Source organism: Penicillium nucicola, assembly GCF_028828085.1.
Source record: "Penicillium nucicola strain IBT 29836 chromosome Unknown utg000010l, whole genome shotgun sequence".
NCBI lineage: Eukaryota > Fungi > Ascomycota > Eurotiomycetes > Eurotiales > Aspergillaceae > Penicillium > Penicillium nucicola.
In genome coordinates, this window is record NW_026643134.1 from 72087 (window position 1) to 87752 (window position 15666).

General features: G+C 52.6%; 9 protein-coding genes across 9 annotated transcripts; 3 read left to right on the plus strand and 6 right to left on the minus strand.

The window, feature by feature from the left end:
- Nucleotides 1-31: 31 nt before the first annotated feature.
- N7511_008546 (uncharacterized protein) lies at nt 32-2328 on the minus strand (the record flags this gene model as incomplete). Its single annotated transcript, XM_057130923.1, has 2 exons — nt 32-798; nt 852-2328. The coding sequence occupies 2 exons, from the start codon at nt 2326-2328 to the stop codon at nt 32-34; spliced, it is 2244 nt and encodes a 747-aa protein (XP_056978911.1).
- Nucleotides 2329-2884: 556 nt separating this feature from the next.
- On the plus strand, nt 2885-4279 carry N7511_008547 (uncharacterized protein; the record flags this gene model as incomplete). The annotated part of the gene is made up of 4 exons (XM_057130924.1): nt 2885-2975; nt 3025-3150; nt 3199-3267; nt 3315-4279. The coding sequence occupies 4 exons, from the start codon at nt 2885-2887 to the stop codon at nt 4277-4279; spliced, it is 1251 nt and encodes a 416-aa protein (XP_056978912.1).
- Nucleotides 4280-4373: 94 nt separating this feature from the next.
- N7511_008548 (rRNA (cytosine-C5-)-methyltransferase RCM1) lies at nt 4374-6172 on the minus strand (the record flags this gene model as incomplete). The annotated part of the gene is made up of 2 exons (XM_057130925.1): nt 4374-5909; nt 5975-6172. The coding sequence occupies 2 exons, from the start codon at nt 6170-6172 to the stop codon at nt 4374-4376; spliced, it is 1734 nt and encodes a 577-aa protein (XP_056978913.1).
- A 358-nt stretch (nt 6173-6530) lies between these two features.
- N7511_008549 (GNAT family N-acetyltransferase) lies at nt 6531-7175 on the plus strand (the record flags this gene model as incomplete). The annotated part of the gene is made up of 1 exon (XM_057130926.1): nt 6531-7175. One exon carries the CDS (start codon nt 6531-6533, stop codon nt 7173-7175), a length of 645 nt encoding a protein of 214 aa, XP_056978914.1.
- A 457-nt stretch (nt 7176-7632) lies between these two features.
- N7511_008550 (FYVE zinc finger domain-containing protein) lies at nt 7633-8621 on the minus strand (the record flags this gene model as incomplete). Its single annotated transcript, XM_057130927.1, has 2 exons — nt 7633-8016; nt 8169-8621. 2 exons carry the CDS (start codon nt 8619-8621, stop codon nt 7633-7635), a joined length of 837 nt encoding a protein of 278 aa, XP_056978915.1.
- A 1457-nt stretch (nt 8622-10078) lies between these two features.
- N7511_008551 (2-hydroxyacid dehydrogenase) lies at nt 10079-11122 on the plus strand (the record flags this gene model as incomplete). Its single annotated transcript, XM_057130928.1, has 1 exon — nt 10079-11122. The coding sequence occupies one exon, from the start codon at nt 10079-10081 to the stop codon at nt 11120-11122; it is 1044 nt and encodes a 347-aa protein (XP_056978916.1).
- Nucleotides 11123-11228: 106 nt separating this feature from the next.
- N7511_008552 (glycosyltransferase family 4 protein) lies at nt 11229-12686 on the minus strand (the record flags this gene model as incomplete). Its single annotated transcript, XM_057130929.1, has 1 exon — nt 11229-12686. One exon carries the CDS (start codon nt 12684-12686, stop codon nt 11229-11231), a length of 1458 nt encoding a protein of 485 aa, XP_056978917.1.
- A 418-nt stretch (nt 12687-13104) lies between these two features.
- On the minus strand, nt 13105-14180 carry N7511_008553 (Enoyl-CoA hydratase AKT3-1; the record flags this gene model as incomplete). The annotated part of the gene is made up of 5 exons (XM_057130930.1): nt 13105-13246; nt 13293-13420; nt 13471-13648; nt 13707-13817; nt 13867-14180. The coding sequence occupies 5 exons, from the start codon at nt 14178-14180 to the stop codon at nt 13105-13107; spliced, it is 873 nt and encodes a 290-aa protein (XP_056978918.1).
- Nucleotides 14181-14376: 196 nt separating this feature from the next.
- N7511_008554 (phytanoyl-CoA dioxygenase family protein) lies at nt 14377-15322 on the minus strand (the record flags this gene model as incomplete). The annotated part of the gene is made up of 2 exons (XM_057130931.1): nt 14377-14774; nt 14830-15322. 2 exons carry the CDS (start codon nt 15320-15322, stop codon nt 14377-14379), a joined length of 891 nt encoding a protein of 296 aa, XP_056978919.1.
- Nucleotides 15323-15666: the final 344 nt, after the last annotated feature.

Here is a 15666-nt window from a genome sequence, read left to right on the forward strand (position 1 = left end):
GAGGGTACCGAAATGCATTGGACCCAGAGGTTCACAGTCGAGCCATGACGGCACCTGGGACTGATCCCAATTTCTCTGCGAGGTTTCGACTGGCCCAATCTGCAATAGCCATATTGGTGACCATGGGATTTACACCGCTTGCGCTGGGGAACACTGAGGCATCAACAACGTATAAGCCGTCTGCACCCCAGACTTGACAGGTCGGGTCCACAACGCTTGACTTGGGGGATTCGCCCATACGACAGGTTCCCATCTGGTGTGCACTGGCGAATAAGCCACGCTCGGGATTCAAAGGCGACTTCCGACGAAGCTCTGCAATCCAATTTTGCAAGGCTGCGTCATTGGTGCCCTCGGGGGCATTTGGATCAGAGGCTTCAGGCCGGATGAAGGGATCGAGGTCGCGGTAGGTTGTGTGGAATTCATTGGCGCCCGAAATGAAGGCAATCTTGGCGCTAGCGATTAGGGCCTCCACAATGTGCTTGCGGTCAAATGCTGATATGGTGTAATCCACGCGAACTCTTCCATCGATGGGATCGGGATATACACGCCCAGGGTCGCGCTCTTTAGTCAGTGTAATAAAGCTGGTGGTGCGGCGCATATTGGCCGCCCACAACTTGTACTCCAGTCCTCCTCGCCAGGGGAATAGTGGGTTGAAAACGGAGGGCAACATTGATGCCGACTCAATCTTCGCGCCATGTCCATTTCCATCAAGATCTTCGAACTCGTTCACCACCGTTGTCAATGCAGAGCCTTCCCAAGGGCGGGTGTCTTTGTCAAAGATAGCACCACCCCCGATGACTGGAAAATGTTAGTGTTTACAATACGCACCGGGTGGGATTGTAATGACTCACCTGGATGGAGATAGAGATTACGACCAATCTGAGAATTCTTCAGACCACTGCGCAGCAACAGTAGAGGACTTTGCAAGGTGCCAGCCGACACAACGACTTTTTTAGCCTTGATAATGATTCTGCGTTGAACAACGCCGGGACCGCTGAGTCCCAAGTAGAAATCCCGCGATTTCCAAACTCCTTCGACACCGGAAGCAACCTGCTTATTATTGACCTTGGTAAATAGCACCTTGTCGGCCTGAAACCCTTCCATGAATGTAGCACCGGCCTGGGCTGCATCTGCGAGAAATGATTCTGTTGGGCCTTTCTTGCCTGTTGAGTGGCATCCCAGCGTGCAGTACCCGCAATAGTGCTCACCGTGTCCAGTATTTTGAGGTACCGTATTGGCTGCATAGCCCAGCTTTCGCGCACCCTCCAAGATGACATTGTTCTGCTGGTTATGCTGCACATTTTCGGTATTAACGCCCATACGGTCACAGACGCGATCGAGACTCCTCTGAAAGTCGAGAGAGGTGAAAAAGGGCAGACCGGTATCGGCCCATTCCTGTCTGACATATCCCTGGGTTTGTAAAGCGGCGGACCAGTTCACGGTGCCACCACCTCCCCAGGTAGAACCTGCAAGAACTGCCATGGTACTATCGTCGCTGAAGACAGCACCTCCACTTTCGAACATATTAGTGTAACCCTCACTTGGTTCCATGGGGAACACGCTGGACGGGTAAGAATAGGACTTTTCGACAACTAGCACGCGATGACCTGCTTCGGCCAGATTCTTAGCTGTTACACTTCCACCGCAGCCACTTCCGATGATAACAACATCCGTCTCGATTGTTTCCAGCTCGTTACCTGGGGGAAATTGCAAAAATTCATATTCAAAGCCGTCAGCCGGCTTTCCGTGGACAGGAACTCGTGGGAAACCCAGAACAGATCCGATGGTCGGGCTGCTCATAGCCCAGGATTTCTTTACAATGGCAGAGAGTCCTCGGTAGACCTTACGCATTGGAGGCAATCGCGAAGTCTCCCATCCGCGGAAAATTCTCTCCCGAAATTCAATCGATTGGTCCTGGATGGGAGTTGTTGAGCCGGTCAAGATTAATGAGCCCGCGCGGGTGTTTAGCGCATTCATAATCGCGCCGAACCCGTTCCGTCCCTCGTCGTGCACATAGTTGCCCAAGGTGCGTACCACGATACCGCGGAAGACTGGATTCGAAGACACATCCTCATGTAGATACTGAGTTGCGATCTTTGTGGCATCGGGCCCACCGATCATGTTAGACAGGTTGGAAACGGTTGAATTCCACTCTGCATCTGTGATGACTTTTTTGGACGATGATTTGGTTGTTGCAGCATTGTGGATAGAGGGGATGACAGCATCGGCCAGAGCGAATAGTGTCTTCCATTGCAACTCCGAGAAGTAGTCATCGGAGGGCGCTGGAGGTAGCGGGATCACTTTGGGGGTAGTTGTTTCAAGGGACATGATTGTATCTTAGATACAGAGGTTCAGACTGGTGGGGACGAGAATAAATAGTAAAAAAAAAAAAGATCTGCTAGTCCCCTCTTCCCAACATGTACAAGTGTAAACTGTTCCAGGCTGTCATTGGCAGAAACTCCATGCGAACTCAACACTCCAGAGATCTGGGGTAGCCTCGGTTGTGGAGAGGCATGGTTCAATGTAGTGCAAGGCGGGTCTGTTGGGCCCAGTCAACGGTCATGAATTGCTTTTGAAGGGCAATCTTCATTGTCTGTTGGAAGAGATCGACGGTTTCGGTGAAGCTCGTAAGCTCGGCAGCCGAGCTCCAGAGCCATGTGAAATGCCGAGCTGAAAGAGCCGAAGCTAATGAGGGTTTATGTAGCGAGTACGATATACAGTCAATGGACTGTACAGTCTGCACATGAAGCTCAAGACCAGAGAGGGCAGAGAGAGTAACCAGAACAGAGAGAAGAGAAGAAAAGTTCCAACGTGACCAATGGCCCTGACGTGATGCCAAGAGCATTGGATCGTTCCGCTCTCCAACTTCGCTCCTTCACACATCATGGCCTGCACGCTCCCCTCGGAAAAGGTCTTTTCTATACAGATTGGCTCCGAGCTATTTCGTCTCTCGGGTGCCTCAATTGCCTCCGATGGTGAGGGTGTCCCAAACTCAACACGTCTGTTTCGATCTGACCCAAACAGCTCCATCCTACTTTTCGCGCTTTTTCGAGGATCAGTTAAACCAGAATCACGATGTCGCCAATATCAGAACTCTCTATATCGATCGTGATCCCACTACGTTCCGTGAGATTGCGAGGCATCTCCAGGGTACATGCGCTTTCAAAGGCAGAGGTGACGGAGACTGATACGCGGCAGGCTACCATGTCCGGCCACAGGATGGCGCGCAATTCGTGAAACTCTTCGCAGATGCGCAATTCTATACATGTAAGCTCTGGTGACCACTCTTCTGAGTGCACAAGCTGACCAGCCAGTACCGCGATTAATGTCACAGCTCTTCGAGGCCGAGTGCTTTATCGAAATCGGCGATCGTCACTTCCAGATCCCCCGTGATATCTTCTCCAGTCCTGGTGACTCGCCTAATTTCTTCACTCTCGGGTTCGCCGCCTTCTTCGCATCACCGTCCGAGGTATTCCCTGGTTTGGACCGTCAAGGTCTTTTGCGCCCTCCGGCCATTGTACCCCCAAGTGTACCGAATCGATCTGCAGATATCTTCAATGAACTGCTTCATATGCTGCGTGGATATCCATTGCATATTCGGAACGCAGATCATCGAGCGGCTCTCCTACGCGATTGTCGTTACTTCCACTTACGTGGCTTGGAGCAGCGGTTAATCGCGCATCAGATTACAGCCAATCCCTTCAGTCAACGATCTGAGATTACCATCCGACTTGAGGATGTGCGACCGTCAGGCCTACGGTTTGTGTATAATGCTACCGAGACTGGTGGCAGAGTCACGTATGCACGCCCTTTTGTGGATGAGAAGGCGGCCGACCTGGTAGTAGAAATCGGTGACGAGTCCAGCTTGGTCGATGCAGCCAATATGCGCACCAATTTCATAGGTCTCGCGAAACAAAGATTCGCCGGTCTATTACAGGCCATAGCCAAAAAGATGAATTTGCCCGATTCTCATCTACCATTGGGACCTACCCCCATCAATATTCGTATCGATCGAGAAACTGACTTGACAGTGGATGGCCAACAAGACTCTCAATATGTCGCCTTGTTAGGACCAAAGGCGGACAATGATGATGGCACGCCTCCGGCTAAGCGTCGGCGATCAGAGCATACCCTTGATGCCTGGGTTGTTCGAACCGGACAATGGCGAGTGGAGTTACAAACCGGAGCTACAGGTGCGCTTGAAGCTATTTTGGTTGCGGTCAAATTGGACGTCTATTCCAAGCAGCAAGTTCGGAACCGGTCGCGGACGTTCCTTTAGATATGCTATAAAACACTTTGCGATATAAATGTGTGTGGTATCAAGCAGGTTTCATGACTTTTGGTACTAGATGCCTGCATTAATAAGATTCAATCTAATCTGAGAATCCACCCCATTCTTCGTCTTCGTCTTCATCTTCATCTTTGTCAACGGATTCCTGTTCCTGCTTCGGCTCCTGCTTCTGTTTTTTCTTCTTCCGAGACTCTTCCTTGCGAGTAGCTGGGGCTGCCACAGCATGATCGGGGTCACGGATGAATCCAGCAACGAAAAAACCTCCCAATCCCTCGGCATCACCTTGCCAAGAGCGGATACAGGCCTCTAGTGCCTCATCAGGAAGATCAACTGTACCTGATGGTCCGGTTTCCCCATCCTTGGGCTTCTCCTCGCGAACACCTCGCTTGTTCCACCGGCGCATGCCCTCTGGCTGCTCATCTCGGCGCAGGAGACGCCAGCCACGCTCCTGTGCAACCTCTGACGCCAGAATACGGGCCACAACACCTTCGTTCTCAATTAGGTGGATGGAACAAGTACTGTAAGTGACATGTGTCGCATTTGGGAAGCTCAGAGCGTGTTCAACAATACGAGCTTGAATGCTTGATAGCTTGGTGAGCCGCTGCGGATCGATTGTTCCATCAGGAATATCGTTTTCGTCCGTCGGTGAGACCTGCGGGGCTCCAGGGATAGCTTTGGACTGTTCGCCATCCGCTTCCTGGTCTTCTGCCTGGCGCTTGCGCTTCTGGCCCTGTGACTTGGGGGCATAGGATGGTGGAGCAGCAGGCAGTGTGAGTTGAGGAACATCGTCACGACCAATGATGCCGCTACCAGAGCAACTAGGATCAAGCAGTAATCCGGTCACCTTCTCGAATTGAGGATCTTCCGGGTCAAGAGCTAGGAAGTCCTGACCCGGGAGTACATTGACCATCGAGTCAGCCCCGGCCAGGCCAACCATCTTTTGCAGGGTTTTGGAACGCATGGCCGATGCGTCCATCGAAAAGATTCTTTGTTTGTTTTTCTTGCTCTTTTGCTTCGCTAGCAATGAAGCCATGTGGGTGGTCTTGTTGCCTGGTGCAGCACATCCATCAACCAAATCACCCTGCCATGGGTCTTGCGGCCCACGGTCACCCAACAACAGGTATGCTGGAAAGCACGACGCTTTGTCTTGCAGGATGATCTCTCCATTTTTGTATGCCGCCGATGCAGTAAAATCCGCACCAAAGGGCACAGCCACCAAATCCGGGATATTCGGATCGAGATACAACCTAGGCTCCGGCTTGCGGCTTTCCAGCTCGTCTTCCGAAGCCAATGCGGCCAGGCTGTCTACCCGTCGATACGACTTGAACGTAGTGCTCAGCTGCTCGTCCAAGGTAGTCCGAATGTTGTTGATGCGCACCCAGCGCGGGTAAACAAAGTGGCTGGTGCCATCTGCTTCGCGCTTCTCACGGATCACCGCCGCCTTCAATTGTTGCACCGAGGCGCATCCACGACGAACACGGGCCTTAGTAAACTCGGCCTTGAGTCGAACCTTGTGACGCTCAATAGCCTGACGGAGCGGGTGCGCCGCGGGGGCAGCAATGCCTTTTTTCGCGAGCAGGTGGTCATGGACGAGGAGAAGAGCGAGAAGAGGAGAAAGCTAGAAAAAAAGATCACTTGGTCAGTCAGCAGATATCTCAAGTGGTCTCTGAAGATCCATCTCACTTTGCGTTCGAGGGCCAGAATGCCTGCTTTATCGATAACCTCGGCCAGTACGGTGTCCCATTTTGCGGCCTCGGTGGTCAGCGCATAGATCTGCGCCGGAGTTGCGCGCAGATTACGGGCACTGTAGATTCTCGACTTGAACGAGCCACCCGAAGAGGGCGCGGTCAGAATAGCGACCGCATCAAAGTAGAGGGACATTGGGTTGAGTGTTGACTGGAGGAAAAGTCGAGGATTTCCGACAAATCAAAAATAGTTTGTTTTGTTTGCACTGTGGATGTTTATCACGGGCTCTCTGGACTCTGTCTACTCTGTCTACTCTCTATGCTCTAGTGGTGACCATTTAGTAGAGAACAGCTTGGTATTGGGATATCATCGGCTGTCATGAGCGCATTGTAGTCCTGCTTCTTGTCGAAACTCTTGTCCGACACTCCGTCAGTGTATGTATATACTGTAACGGGGACAGCTCCGCTCCGATCTTCTGCCCCCCATACACAACTTCCCACTCGTTTGGAATTCACCCCTGAACAGCTTCCTCAGATCCATTCAAACCCTTCCAATGGCACCCAATCCTCATTTCAGCACATTAATCCAACCACCACCAGGGCCGGTAAAACTGGACCTCCCCACTATCTCCAACAACAACCCCACCACCTTCAACGATGCAATGAAAATCCGCATGCACGTCTTCGTAGACGAACAGAAATGTTCCGCAGAAGCCGAGATCGACAGCGACGACACGCGGAGCTGGCATTGGGTCATCTACGACGGGGCCACACCAGTGGGGGTCATTCGACTGGTTCCCCCACCGCAGCTACCACATTCCCAAGTCACCAACCCAGAGACAGCAGAGACCGCACAGCCAGGAGAAGTGGTGTATGACTGGGCACACGAACCCTGTATCAAACTGACTCGGGTGGCGATCATGCCCGAGTACCGCGGCCTCGGACTTGGGCGGCGATTAGTGGAGACGGCGTTGGAGTGGGCGGCTGTGCATGCAGCGGAGATAGACGAGGCTGCAGCAGCATTCAAGGCGGAGCGGGAGAGTGCTCCGCTGTGGAAAGGTCTCGTGCTTGTCCATGCGCAGGTCGATGTGGAGCGGATGTACGCCAGACTGGGGTTTGAGACCGAAGAGGCGTTGGGGACATGGTATGAGGAGGGTATCGAGCATCGTGGGATGTTTCATCGATTATCTTTACAATGAGACCTCTCACGTTATTGGAATTCTACAATCTACTAGCAATGGTCAAATTCAAGAGTTGGATTCAAAGTAAATTCAACTAGATCAAAGGGGTGAAAAGTCCATCCCCAACATGGTTCAAAGACCAGTGAAACAAATCAAATGAAATCGCCGCTCAGTGAGTCGGCTGGGTATCCGGAACATCGCAAGCAAAGGCAAAGGTAAAGACAAGAGAGCAAAAAAAGAAAACAAGAAGCGACCGAGTCGTGAAGGGCTGGTAAAAAGCCCTCTAGACATGATGCGTATCAGAGACCGTAAGAAAGCATAAAGAAGCAGAAACAATACCCTTGACCAAGAGTCCGTTGAACGCCGAAATCCGTCGCCAAGCAAAGAACAAAGAAGTCACGTAGAAAGCATGACGAGAAATGAAGATGAAGTAGATGCGCTGCAGCAGGCCTGCTGGCTACAACCCGAAATGCAATCAGAAGGTGCTCCAGTTCCAGTCACGGGGCACCGAGGCGGCGACCTCGGCCGTCTGACCCTTGGGGTCCTCGGGGTTGGTGTCGTCCTCGGCCGAGTTGGGAACAGCGACACCCGTCTGCTGCGCATCCATGTTGCTCTGGATCTTGTTCAGACTTTCGGAGCGGTTCTCCTCCCACCGCTGGTGGGCACTCCAGCAGAGGTCGCAGGCACGCGAAGGCTCACCTTCGGGGTGGAAGCGGGCGTTCTGGTCCAGCGGAACCAGGTGAGGCGTGTGAGAGGCGCAGAAGACATGACCGCAGTGACGGCAGTGGTGGCGACGAAGGAAGATACCAAACGACGAACGACAGGTAGGAGAATCACAGTTGGAAGAAGCAGAGTCCGCCTGCAGGAGAAAAAAAAGTTAGCTGTGTTGTCATTTCTGGACGAGGCACGCCATTGAATGACGAGCGCACACGGCATTTGGGAGGGTATGTGCGCCATCGACTCCGCTGTCTATAAAGAGAGACGGAAAGACGGCAAGACGGAGATACTCACTTTCCAGTGTTCACGGGTCGGCAGACCGGTCACCTCCCCGAGGGACTCGTTCTTCATCCACTCGTGCTGAGCAGACTTGCTGATATTGCTGGTGTGGCTCTCCATGGTGAAGCGACGGCTCAGGGGTTCCGCGGCGTCTTCACTGAGGCTGTCGAGAGACCCATGCACGCTACGCGGTGGAGTCATGGGAGATGACTTCTGAGGGCGCTCGGTCGGGCGGAGTGCAGCCGGGACATAGAGAGGGCCCTTGGGCGGACGCAGCTGGCGGGACTGCAACGGGAGCTGGTGCAGAGAGGCCGTGGTGAGTTGCGGCGAAGTGGGAGAATTATTGGTAGGAGTATTGGAGGCCGAATTGTGGACCGAGTTGGTGGACGAGTTGGTCGGCGATGGTTGGCCATAAACCGAGATCTGGTTGGCCGGGAGGTTGGTCGAGGTCAAGACGTGAGTAGCCATGATTGGTGGAGATGCAAGTAAGGAGGAAGAGAAGTGGGAAGTGAGATGCAGGTGCTGAGGAGAGGATGAAGTAGAATGGGCGGAATAGACGAAGTAGGCGACGTCGGTCCAGTTAAGTTAAATGGAGCCGAAGATGAGTGAAGAGCGGCAAAACGCCCAGCACATTTGGAGTCCTTGAGGGGCAAAAAAGCGGGAATTCGAATAATCGGCGATCTGGAGGCGAAAAGGCCGTTCAGCCGGGGGGAGGGAGAAATAAATGCACGGTAAGTGGCCGAGAACAGTGGGGACGGGACGTTGGAACTATTGTCAAGAGTAGTCTTGTATGGTCCCGAGTGCAGAGACGACGAGAGTAGAAGAGTAGAAGAGTAGCAGAGTAGCAGAGTAGCAGAGTAGAAGAGCAGAACAGCAGAAGTGCAGAAGAAAAGAAGAAAAGCGGCTCAATAAGTAACCCAAAAGGAGGTGAGCCGATGTATCTCTACTTGGCTTGAATACTACGCCGCCGGCCATCTCCAGGTACCCCGTACTTGGATAGAAATCATTGACCGCTTCTTACGTTTGGAGATCGAACGTACTAGGGGTTCTACTCTACCGGGCTACAGGGCTTATACACTACTGGGCTGGGATGCTGGGCTAGGATGCTAGGATGCAGACCGGTTACTATCCATGAAGCACGACGGGTTTCCCTAAGCGGAACTATCTCCTCTCCCCACTGAACCACTTAATTTAGTGGGCCATCCATGTTGGGGTCACCGTGCTCATTTTTGGTCATTTGAAAGAGGTCAACTGTACGGCCATACTGTAGATTCAGATCCCTTCATTTGAATTCTCCCGACTTGCTACAAAAGCACATTCGACAGTATGCTGAACCAGCCTGACCGGCATATCAAATAGCCACATTCCCGACGCTTCACTAGCGGGAAGCTAATGACCAATCAGGCGGTTGGTGGCGTTGCGTCTTATCAGAGCCCTGTGATTGGGTGACCTGCGGACGCACTCTCCTGATTGGTGCAGACTGTCCCTCGGCCCGGGTAAACCGTTCGGGTCAAGTCCATTTCCGGAGCCCCGCGGAGATGACACATCCCTGGCCAATCAGCGTGCGGCGGTTGCCAATTTCCGCCCCCTTCGAAGCTAGCCCAAAGGGGAAGGAAGGAGTGGAAATGTTCTAGTGGAATTTCGAGGTGAAGATCGGGTTGGATTCATCCCCATTGGGGGGGGGGGTGGCGGATCATCAAGACCGTTGACTGACCTGAATCGGGGCGATCGGGACCTTCAGAACAACAGTGATGTTGACACTCGCAGTCGGGACTACCCAAAGTACGATCTCTGAAACCTTCCTCCTGCAACCCCCAAAATGAGCCGCTTGCAGAAGAAACCCCAGATGTCGTCATGACTTATACTTCCACACATGGCGCATCTGCCTTGCCAGTTCCCCAACCCCGAATCCCCCAAACGCAATCATGAAGTTAGCGGTATTCAGTGCCAAATCATACGACCGCACTTATCTAGAACAAGTGCGCGACCGGCTTTTCGCGTCACTATGCACCATTGACTTCCACGCCTTCTCCCTATCGGAAGAGACCGTCCCACTCGCGCGGGGGTGTGACGCCGTCTGTGTCTTCGTCAACGACACGCTCGATGAGCCCGTACTGAGAGCCCTCCATGCCTACGGGATCCGAGCCATCCTGCTCCGCTGCGCGGGGTACAACCATGTGAATCTCGGAACCGCAGAGGAATTAGGCCTCTTCGTGGCGAATGTCCCCGCGTACTCCCCGGAAGCGGTGGCGGAGTTTGCAGTGGCGCTGATCCAGACACTCAACCGCAAGACGCACCGGGCCTACAACCGGGTTCGCGAGGGCAACTTCAATATTGAAGGCTTGCTCGGGAACACCTTGCATGGCAAGACCGTGGGGATCGTCGGTGTGGGGCGGATCGGGCTCGCCGCCACGCGCATCTTCCACGGCTTTGGATGCCGACTGCTAGCCTACGATCCGTTCGCCGGGGAGGAATTCCAGCAGTATGGGACAGTGGTCGATCTGGAGACGTTGTTGCGGGAGAGTGATATCGTCAGTCTACACTGTCCGCTCACCGATGGGACCAAGCACCTCATCAATGAGGAGACGTTGTCCAAGATCAAGCCGGGGTCGTTGTTGGTGAACACATCCCGGGGGGGACTGATCGATACCACGGCTGTGATTCAAGCACTCAAAACCAAGCAGCTGGGGGGACTAGCCTTGGATGTGTACGAGGCAGAAAGCGAGCTCTTCTACAATGACCATTCGGGCGAGATCATTGAAGACGATGTGTTGATGCGTCTGATGACCTTCCACAATGTCCTCCTCTGTGGTCATCAGGGCTTCTTCACACGCGAGGCGCTGTCGGAGATTGCCGAGGTCACCCTGGGCAATCTATCGGACTTTGTGAATGCCCGTTCGTGCAAGAACTCCTTGGCCACAGAGGGACATGTACTGGTTCGCCGGGATACAGAGCCTGTGAGATTGTAGGGTTAAACAGCGCGTATGGATTTGATATGGACTTAATGGAAAGCTGCAAGACATCATTCATCATGAGTATTAAGTAGGTCATAACGTTAACTAAAGGGTCCAAGGTTCAACTGCGCAAGGGACGAGTCCCTTGGAATTGTCCCTGGATGGCTTGCCATGCCCGAGGAAGGAACCGATTCCCATGAACGATCAACGGGACTACAGAAATCAACCACATGAAATACACCAACCCCACGGCCAGAATTAATCGAAACTGCTCGAAGATTGATCCCACCACTCCCCGTCGAGTGGCTTGCCGGGGGACTTGGGCTTCCTGATCGGCATGGGACAAGGCATCCGCCATTTGCCAAGCGGCCCGACAGTTGATCTTCTCCCAGGTGGTGTTGTCGGCATACTCACGCGCAGCTAGAGCAAGAGTCGCCCGTCGTACTGTATCATGGGAGACATTCTTCACCAACTCGATGAAACGTTCAAGATCGCGGGGTGGGACCAGGTACCCGGTCTGTCCATGGAGGATGATATCCGAGGGCCCACCTTGGTCGCGGGCAATGACGGGAATACCACTGGCCATGGCCTCGAGAACTACCAGACCAAATGTCTCAGTGATAGAGCAATGAAGGAAGAGATCAGCCGAGGCATAGGCGCGGGACAAAGCAGCCCCAGTGAGAAACCCGGCAAAGACAATGTGATCACGGACGCCATCGAAGAGGCGCTGCACCTTGCTCTCGACTGTTGGGTTACGGTTCCCACCGACAATCAACAGCTTGAAGGGCACTTTGTCAGCGGCCAGCCGCTGCACAACCTGTGCGAGGAACTCAAACCCTTTCTCGGGGGCAATGCGACAGACACAGATCAAGATGATCTCGCCGTTTGGAGCAATCTGTTGCCGATATGATTCGTCCCGCTGTGTCGGTGAGAAGAGAGTAGTGTCCACACCACGGCCTAAATGAGCGAGTTTGTCGACCGGCGCACCTGCACGCTCCAGATACCGGCGGATGGCGCTGCAGGGATAAAAGATGGTCTGGACGGCGCGGGTGCGGAACAAGAATCCCTGCACAGTAGCCAGGAGCCACACACCGAATTGATCCAAAGGTGCAGGCAGCATGATCTCCGCATATGCAGATAGATCCGTCTGGAAGTTGAGCAAGACCGGCGGCGGAGATCTCAGCTGGCGGATCTGGAGGAGCATCTGGAACCCAAGCGAGGCCGGGCTGGCCAAATAAATTAGATCCGGCTCAAAGCACTGATCAAAGACATCTGCCAACTGGAACGGATAGACAACCGTCAGATCGGGGTTGTATGGCAGGGCACAGCCAGGCAAACGGCGCTCCCAGGACGTCGCCCTTTGCTTCGAGTCGCCTTTGAAGTGAGGCGCGACAAGAATCAAGTCTGCACCGTTGTCGCGCAGATACTCCACCAGACTGCGCGTCGTTCGACTGACTCCATTGACAGGACCCCATGATTCAGTCGCAAGGAGGATCTTCTTGCCGCGGAGAGTAGTAGGAAAATGTTGGACCTTGCACACCTCACCCTGAGAGGAGAGGAGGGGGGTAGATTCGGCCATTATGAGACATGAAGAGAGACATACTAGAGAGATTTGGGGGGAATGCTACGTTTTTGAAGCAAGCAAAGCAAGAGAGCGCAGGAGTATAGAGTGTAGATGATCTCTGCACGTGCCGTATCCGCCCGCTGAGGAGCGTTGCTTGGCGGCCAGTCGCAGTGAACTATTCACAGCGTGCGTCAACTTGGCCTTTTAAAGGGAAGACTGAATTCTATGGTCATGGGATATGCAATCACAAATATGGCTAAAATGGAGGGGAAGGAGGGTGATCGTTTCTGCCCCTTTATACTCCTTTCATACCTCTCCGTGATCTCCCAGGGATGCTTGGGCTTTTACTTAGGGTTTCATGGCCATATGACCATATGGGGTAGTTTCATATCCAAGTGCATTCAAATAGGTCAAGGCTTATCACCAGGCTCTTTCACATCTTGGACCTCTTCGGCTCGACCTTAATATCCACTTCAGACCACCATGGATACCCCAGAGGACTGCACTCATGGGGATCAGACTGGAAATTGGCTTGACGCTTTTCAAGAAATGAGTTGACACCTTCTTTGTAGTCGCTATTGCATGTTAGATTCCTCCTATACTCAATGGATGGGAACTTACCTTTGACCAGCCATGTGGTGAAATACCCGCGACTCCAGGAGATGCGCTGCCTCGGGCGAACAAGGGCCCTCCCACATCAAAGCTCGACTCATCGACGATGCCAATGGACTGACATTGGTTGCGATTTCCTGCGCTAATTCCAGAGCCCGGGGAGGACCTGTGCCGCATTGGGGAGAACCTCGGTGAACAAGTCCCCAAAGTATGTTGAGTATCCGGGATAGACCCCGCCAGTTGATATCAGGGACATGGCTCGAGAAAGCCCAAGAAGACGAGGAAGGAAATAGGAGGCGCAAGATTCAATCGTCAGACCGCGTCTCGTAAAGACGAATCCATATTTGCTTGTTGCGTGGCAGACTCTGAACGAGTTAGTCACAAACCTGGAATCCTATACCAAGGAAAAGACGACGACATTACCGAATAGCTGCCGGCAAAGTCATGGTCATTCCAACCCCCACGGCAGAGCCATTTAAAGCAACAATCGTCGGTTTATGACACCGGTGCATTGCCAAAGCTACTCGACCTCCACTGAGAGACAATGTTAACAGGTGATCAATTTCCCCAGACTTGAGCTTACATATCACGAAAATCCACAGCTCTCCCTGCATTTGAAAATCCGATCTCCAAATCCGATCCAGCACAGAACATCCTCCCAGCTCCTGTCAAAACAACCACTTTGACTCGATGATCCAGATGAACAGTCCGAAATGCGAGCTCTAGACTATCCGCCATTTGCGGTGTGAATGCATTGTTTTTCTCCGGGCGATTCAAGGTCACTATCACAACTGGAGTTGCTGCCGGACTCCCTACAGGATGGTGAGACACTTTGACATGAGTCAAATCGAGGCTCTCGTAGGAGTTTGGGATCTTGATTAATGCTTCAGGGGCCATGGCTAAGACTTGTAGTATTTGATCTGGCATGTTGGAACCCGTGACGGGGGTTTATATAGAACAGGGATGCCTCGGCAGTGAATCGAGCGGGGAGGATCGACATGCTTTCACACGGTTACTGCACGAGCATGCATTCCCAGCGTGTATGAATTCCAAATTCAACGTCCAATCATTTGATTGCGCTCATCACAGCCAGCTAAAACAAATCCGAATTCAAATTATCCACGTCGCGAATCAATCGGTATGGGTGAGCCAGATCATGCCATCCACAGAATGGCGCACTGGCTCGCCATCCAAGGAGATCCTGAACATCGTGAGGAAGCTCCTTGGCCTGCTCCGTCGTGACTGCCAGGAATTGATTCTCTTCGGGGCGGTAAACGCCTTTACAGAACAAAGTGACAACCACACTTCGATAAGAGTCGACGGTCACATTAGCTCCTGCGCCGTGATAGCAGTTTCCAAGCATCAAAAGGCTGTCTCCAACATCCATCTTTCCGTAGCTCACTTCCTCGACCGATGGTTTGCGCTCGTCATCCCAAACGTGGGAGCCAAGAACAATCTCAGTGGCACCGTTTTCCTTGGTGACTGGAGAGGCTAAGAGACCAACGTTAGCATGTTCAATGATGATCACCTCCACTGCACTACTCACTTGCAAGAAAACAACCCAGCTTGGTGGTTTCTTTCGGGTCTCCATGTGTATGTGTTGCGTGATGATCCTGATCATCACGATGCAAGCCCTGTCGAGCACTACCAGGGCCAACACGAACTGTAAAGAAAGAACTCAACAGGGGAGGAGACACACACTTGTTACGTGCCTCTCCCCACCAGCTCTCCGTTGTAATATCGAGCACATCATGAAGAACAGCCTTGACATTCGGGTTCTGTAGAATAGATTTGACCGCAGTCGGCGATTTGCCAGCAAGTCCACAAACAGTCTTTGTTTGCTTCGCGAAGACTTCCAGCCCGCTATTGTAGTCGGCATCCATATATGGTCTAATTTCACCGTTGATTTGGGAAATCAAATGGAGAGGCACGAGACCTTTAAGGACTACCGCGCCATCGCGATACAGGATGTTGAGAATTGAATCGGGAGTGGAGTCGCTGGGAAGGGACTCAACAGGCCGGGGAGTGAAAGAACCCATGATTGAAGTATTTCTGAATATACGGAGCGACTGGCCAAGTAGGTTGACTTGGAAATTGAATGATAGTTGTGATACTGAAGCTACCAGCCTTATATGCTACAAAGCATGGCATTAATCAAAGTTGGTGTTAGACGATCATTACCAGTACCAAGGGATCATGCTAGAGATCACCACAAGCAAAATGACGGGCTGAACTTATCAAGATTCCTGATTAGGATAGAGTCTCAGGCTCGAGGAGAATTAGCTATGATATCCATAATGCCAGCCAATGGCTCATCTACATGCCCAATGCGGTAATTCGATTAGCATCCAACATGAGCGTGAACTGAAGAATATCGAAATGC